The sequence below is a fragment of the Frankliniella occidentalis genome, unplaced genomic scaffold (genome assembly GCF_000697945.3).
Source record: "Frankliniella occidentalis isolate FOCC.00 unplaced genomic scaffold, Focc_3.1 Scaffold421, whole genome shotgun sequence".
NCBI lineage: Eukaryota > Metazoa > Arthropoda > Insecta > Thysanoptera > Thripidae > Frankliniella > Frankliniella occidentalis.
The window spans coordinates 194,908-200,986 of record NW_026267542.1 but is presented as its reverse complement, the minus strand read 5'-3'; the positions used below and the strand labels follow the sequence as shown (position 1 = coordinate 200,986).

Genomic DNA, 6,079 nt, shown 5'->3' with positions numbered 1-6,079 from the left:
AGGGAGGGGGAGGGAGGGGGAGGGAGGGATGCTGCAGGCGGCGTGCGCATCGCCCACTGCGGTAAGGGTTCGATCTCGGTCGGGGGAGCGGCGGCGGCGTGGCCAGGGGGGCGAAGGGTAGGGAGAGAAGGAAAGAGGAGGAGGAGGAGGGGGGGTGGGGCATTCCGTAGTGTTGACACCAAGTCGCCGCGTCGCTTCGTGGTGCGGAAATGAGAACGGGCGAACCCAGCCGATTGAGGGTGCGGAGGATTACACGGGAAGCAGAGGGGTGGTTCCCTCCGCCCCCCGAGAGTGAAGGGGTTGCGAGCCAAGGGGAGTCCCCAAGGGGTGCGCACGTGAGGCCCTCTCCCGAGCTCGGCCCGGAAGCACAGCGTCGTGTCTCTGCACCGAGGCTTATTCGGCGGTAACGGGACTGAGTCGGGCGCGGCGCGGCCCGCCCCGCTCGGGCGGCTCGAGGTGGAAGAGCAGGTGCCGACCGAAACGGCGCGTCGAGAAGTACGTCTCCCAGTGCGTCTCACTGTGTCGCAGTCGGTCGAGGTGCGGGCGCGACCAGGGGGGCAGGCTGAGAAACCCCGTCGATAATACTGTCCCGCACACCACCCGTGCGGGCGGGTTGCCTACTCGAGGCCGTAAGGCGCCATGGTCGCAGACCAAAGGCAGGCATACTCCTGCATGTGGTGCAGCTATAGTCCGGGGGCAAGTACAACTTAACTGCAAAGGTGCGCGAAAGTTTTCCACCCAGCGGGTGAAGGCACACTTGGTCCGGGGTGACGCAGAGGAGGGGTTAAAGACGACCGCATGCAAGATGCCCACCTTTTTGTTGATGAAGTCGACGGCGAGGTCCTTGAGTGCCTTGAGGTTGAGGGTGCCGGCCTCCACCGTGCAAGTGTCCCGCACCAGCCCGAGCTGCAGCAGGAACGTGATGGTGTCGGTCGGCTCGTCCATCTTGAGGCCTGTGTGGCAGAGAGAGACGTGGAATTGCATGAGAGTGAGTGAGAGAGGGGCAGGCAGGGCCCCACGGGGCGGCGGCGAGGGTCCAGAGGCCCCCGGTCCTAACCGCAGCCACTACATAATTAAAGCCCCCCCAGCCTCCGTGTTTCTTCGCCCCCGCCAGCCCCGCTGCTGCCCCTAGAGAGTACAGCTCTCGGCCGGGGCGCCTTTTCAATAATTCCCGCGAAGAGGCCGGCCTGTCCCAAAAATTCATGGGGCGGATTTTCTGTGCTCGCCGTGGGGGACTCTGTGTGTGATTGGGAGGGCAGGGCGCGGGCCAGCAGCGGGGAGAGAGGGACGGCTGCACGGCGCCCGGGCACCTGCGCCCCAGCCGATAGGAGACAGACAACGACTGTCTCTCAAGCGGGGCGGGGCTCACGGCTCACGCGGCACCTGCGCTCCGGCAGATATGAGACTTACAACGACAATCTCTCTAGCGAGGGCTCTGCGCCTGCACTCCAGCAGATAGGAGGCATGCGGCGGCCTGCACGTCCTGCGGAGTGCGGCCGGGCTCGCTCCAGTCAGACCAGTCCGGCTCGGTTCCGTTCAGCTGGCCGGCGTGCTGGCCGGCGTGCTGGCCACCAGAGCCCCTCCCCGCCCCAGCCCACACGCGCTGGAGGCGGACAGCACGTGCACATGCGACAAGAGGGGCGGCCATCTCATCGACTGAGTGAGGCAGCGCGAAGCAGAGCTATGTAGTCCAGTGTTCTGCTCTGCTCGCCGGTCGGGTCGGGTCGGGCCGGGGCCGGGGCCGGGCCGGGGGGCCCCGCCCGCGGTGAGGCGGCGAGGTGAGGCGAGGCGCGACCATAGCGACGCTGCGTGGGGCGCGGCGCGCCGCCACGCCACGCCACGGCGCGGCCCACCCGACCGGAGCCTGCCTCCCGGAGCCGGAGAGGCCGACCCGGAGCTCCCTCCATGTGTCAGCGCGCCTGCCTTCCCTTGCGCCTTTCCGTCTCAAACGCGGACGCCCGCTCCCCTGTGCAGCGCGCGTTCGCTCAGTCTCCGCAACACAGTCTCCGGGTCCGGGATCCCTCCTCGGCACCCCACCCCCTCCTCCCCCTCCCACTTTGAAATTGTGTCCCCCCCGGAGAAAGTTGGGAAAGGCAAGGGCACGAGCGGATCCGACCTGTCAATGCGCACAGCCTCCCGGAGCACGGCTCAAGTGCACGGCCCTCACTGGCTTTCTGGAGACGTGACGCAACCCAATGCCACCGCTGGTGTTCGTCTCGCGGCTAAGCGACCACGCAAAAAAGAGAGAGAGGATGCTGTCCCGGATCCGCCTTAACGCCGAGGTTAAGGGCGTCGAGCGGAAAGGGAAGGAATGACATCGCCTTACCTTCGGAACGAGACGTGAAATTCGCTCAACGGTATAATCCCATGAGAATATCCACAAACTTGTCACATTTTCATTCACACGACAGAGCTTGAGACATTCCACTCACGGCACGGGTCGGACAGAGGGACACTCGCGTAGCTCGGGTCGAAGCGACGCAGCTCCGCGCAGCGCAACTGACTGGGTCTTGTGCCCCAGGCTCGGCCCCAGCTCTGCCAGCGAGGAACGCCCCCACCCTTTCCTCTCTCCCTCCCACTCCCACGGGCACCGTACCTCTCCCACCACCCTCTCTCTCTCCTTTACGGTAAGTACAGCACTCTGGCGGCTGTCCAGCAAACTAAGTCCTCACTGGGTCACGCCTCCTCGCGGGTCGGATGGAATCCAGAACTCCAGGACGAGCTACTTCCAGCTCCTGGAGCTCCTGGAGCTCAGGCAGTAGGCCGCGCTCCGCCATCAAACCGAGTCACCCTGTTTGGTTACTTTCAGATGGTAACTCATTGTACTTGAGTAAGGCAGGAATCGGGTTGTCATGAGATAAAAACACAATTCTGACAATGAATATATTCACAACAGAATCACAAGTCTACACCCAACTATTGCAGGAGGTAGGAAAAAAAAAAATCATGTAGGGAATTACCATGTAAGTCCTGATTCCGCAGTTATCTTCGCGACTTGCGAGTTTTCATAATCATGGATTGCGGGGATGGAAGTGGCACCTTAAGCATAACAAGATTCTTTACAGCTGTCTGGGTTTTAACAGGAACTGTGCCAACAGCACGAGCAAGCATTCTAATTCTGAAATTGAGTCACAGTATGAGAAAAGGTATTTCAACAAGATAAGGAATACGAGTTTAAGTGGGTACAGTGAGTCATGAATCTTACCTATTGAGGTCCATATCCTTAATACTTTGTGCCACAACATCTAAATCTAATTGGAAAACACCAACATGCAGACTAATGATAATAACATGGAGAACAGCCTTATCCAAAAACGACTGTGGTCTTGATCTGTTAGGACAAAGTAAAAGCAAAATTAGATATAATAATATAAAAATCTTAGACTAAAGAATTTCTTTTTAAACATTTAAAAGTTACATACACGGAAATACCGTTGACAGATAAGAATTCTTTTGATATTCTTTTCTGGAGTACCTCAGAAAAAGAGCACAACATTTCTTTCTTCTTAAGGCATGATTTAACATCGCTGCGACGTAAATTGCAAAAATGTATTAAAGCTTCGGCATACAAGAGAAGTGCCTGCGATGTAGTGTTTCCTACTGCAATCTTTTTAGACAAATGTTTGTAAAGATGAGACATTCTGAAAAATAATAAAAATGTTACTCTTAATAAATTAAAAATCAAATAAAGAAAATAAAGGAATATAAAAACTTACTCAGAAATTTTGAGCTCTTCACTTTCAATAGCTTTAGTATAATAATTTTCCAAACTTTCAAGCTCTTTTCTCTTCAGAAGACCACTAATAGGGTACACATCAGCTGGAGCTTTTGCCTCTCGATTGCAAAGGGGGAGTAATTTAGTGAAGCTATCATCCTCAGTTGTCGCTAACATATCTTCTTTCACAACAATATCTACAGAGAAAATAAGCTGGTTAAGCGCAATGAGCATAATTCGAATGGTTACATAATCAGAAACTCTGTTGATTACGTACCATTAACTGTGGAAGAAAGTTTGTCCTTAACAGAATCTACATTAACTTCCATTCTTGCCTTTTGATCAGCAATTCTTTTGGCCTTTTTAGAACCAAAGGCATGGCTCAGATTATAATGTGCTTGCTTCTTGTCTTCCATACCCAATTGATCAATATCGTTGCTACCGATACTTGGGGAAAGCATAACATGGCTGGTTTCAATTAAACGCATCTAAAACAGATTGATTATAACATTTAGGGAATTGTACCTCAATAGATAATTTTTATGACCACAGAGAAAATGTACCTTGTTTGTTTTCTTGTTTCGTACTGCTAAAAATGTTCTACAAAGGTCACCATCCTCTTTGAGAACATCACCTTGATATAACACATCTCCATCAGCAGCAACAGCAGCGATGGTGCATACATTAGAGTTGTTGTCGGACGTATAAACTCCGCATTTCAAATCTAGTGCATCTTCCTTCTTCAATCTGGCATGTTCAAAGTTAACTGAAATGGAATTAAAAAAATTAAATTGCATAGACATGTTTGGAAAATATTTACAAGAATGTATAACCTAGTCGAACATGAGGAGAAAGCAAAACAAAAAAGATAATGTAAAACTGTTGAAAACAAAAGATTGATTCTCTTCAAAGAAATTATTTTTCCTAAAAGTATTCGAATGAGCTAAGCAGTATTTGAGCTCAGTTTAAGTGTATCTTTCTATTGGTTGGCAGTTCTGAAACGTCTAATTCACAAGGAAAACACAACCTCGTCAATCGTCTCTGGGCCCTAAAGGCCAATCTACGAGGGAGGGGGGGGGTGTTCGTCGCCCCACTAAAAACTAGAAAATAAAATGACGCAACGGCGGCGGGTGGTCTTTAGGGGTAGTATAACGCCTGGGGAAGGGTTTTATCAGCCCTGCTGGCGGGGCTGAGTACGGGGGCGTGAGAATCTGGCGGGCCCGGCCCCACCCGCACAGAGTCGTGCGTCCCACACTACCAAAGTTACCTCGCCCGCTTCTGCCAAAAAGAGGGGAAAAAAACATGAAAAAAAATGGCGGGATAGGCTGTGCGCGCCCTTTAGAACTTGGCGCACGCCCAGTCCAATATCGCGTCACCGCAAGGAAGAATGGAGTCGAGTCGATTCCCGCGCACTGAGCTGCCACGCCCCTCGCATGCCTCCGGTGCTAAGTGCCTGTGACACGTGGAGCGGGGCGGGGCGGGGCGTTCGGCTTCACGCCGGCTGCTAATGGGGGCGGTGCTAACGGGAACGCCACCGCGCTCTCCGCACCTCGGACGGGAGCCGGTGCTCACCGGCGCGCCGCACCGGGGGGCTCACCGCCACCCGAGCTGCTGGAGGCTACGTCATTGGCGTGTTTTTTTTTCGATTGGCAATTCCACAAATTGGTCACAGTATAACAATAGAAGTGACATTCAATTCAAACACATAAAAGTGGACATCAAAAACGGCCCATACATAAAGTGGGTGGCAACCATGTCACACGACCTTTCTTCGTGGGACATTTGACATTTGGACACGCACTTTAAATTTGTTCGACTGTTACACAGAGGAGGGTTGAGGACTTTGTCAGCAGTTCGATCTCGGCTCCACTCCCAACTTTGCGAATCACCTTCCGCAAAAATCGCAAACTTGATATCCTCCAGCCCCCTGTCAGCAGCCTCAGCCGGCCCGCCACAGCGACAACAAACTGCGACAAACGACGCCCCTTTAGTGCACTGAGCGTCTCCACTCCCCGCTGCGCAGCGCCGCCCGCTGGCCCGGCCGCTCAGAGCGCCCTGCATGTAGGCAGAGCCGACCGACACGGCTGTCCAACGGGACGGCCTACCCCGCCAGGCGCTCCGCTCAGGCGCGCTCCCACTCCCGGCCAGACTAGTTGCGGCTGAGGGGGAGGGGGCGTTCTGGGGGTTGCGCCTGCATACAGGGGGTTCGTCGCATACACACAGTGGGGGCTTTGTTGCAGTGAATTACCCCCTTTCAGCCTGCTGCCGGCCCACCCCTGGCGGCTCAGCGTTCACCGAGGCGCGCGCCGTCAGGTGTCTGTGGGCGGGGGCGGCGCGGAGACATAGGACAAAGGGTGTGGCGGG

General features: G+C 54.6%; 3 protein-coding genes across 6 annotated transcripts in view; 1 reads left to right on the top strand and 2 right to left on the bottom strand.

Annotated features, from left to right (window-relative positions):
• Window positions 1-2,514, bottom strand: part of LOC113205193 (serine/threonine-protein kinase D3) — a 15,178-nt gene extending 12,664 nt beyond the window's left edge. Inside the window, exons 1-2 of the mRNA XM_026420708.2 lie at window positions 2,327-2,514; window positions 814-953 (exon numbers count right to left, since the gene is read on the bottom strand). Coding sequence (XP_026276493.1) covers window positions 814-945 — 132 coding nt within the window. The 5' untranslated portion in view covers window positions 946-953; window positions 2,327-2,514. The remainder of the gene's footprint in view (window positions 1-813; window positions 954-2,326) is intronic.
• A 348-nt stretch (window positions 2,515-2,862) lies between these two features.
• LOC113204592 (probable pterin-4-alpha-carbinolamine dehydratase) overlaps window positions 2,863-6,079 on the top strand; it is a 23,308-nt gene continuing 20,091 nt past the window's right edge. The window contains exon 1 of the mRNA XM_052274651.1: window positions 2,863-2,928. Within this exon, the coding sequence (XP_052130611.1) occupies window positions 2,878-2,928 (51 nt within the window). The 5' untranslated portion in view covers window positions 2,863-2,877. The remainder of the gene's footprint in view (window positions 2,929-6,079) is intronic.
• LOC113205328 (uncharacterized) overlaps window positions 2,870-6,079 on the bottom strand; it is a 13,055-nt gene continuing 9,845 nt past the window's right edge. The window contains exons 2-7 of one of the 4 annotated variants that reach the window (XM_052274649.1): window positions 4,279-4,481; window positions 3,993-4,203; window positions 3,717-3,912; window positions 3,423-3,641; window positions 3,206-3,331; window positions 2,870-3,118 (exon numbers count right to left, since the gene is read on the bottom strand). In XM_052274649.1, the coding sequence (XP_052130609.1) occupies window positions 2,983-3,118; window positions 3,206-3,331; window positions 3,423-3,641; window positions 3,717-3,912; window positions 3,993-4,203; window positions 4,279-4,481 (1,091 nt within the window). In that variant the 3' untranslated portion in view covers window positions 2,870-2,982. The remainder of the gene's footprint in view (window positions 3,119-3,205; window positions 3,332-3,422; window positions 3,642-3,716; window positions 3,913-3,992; window positions 4,204-4,278; window positions 4,482-6,079) is intronic. The other 3 variants (XM_052274647.1, XM_052274648.1, XM_052274650.1) reach the window with 3 other exon arrangements.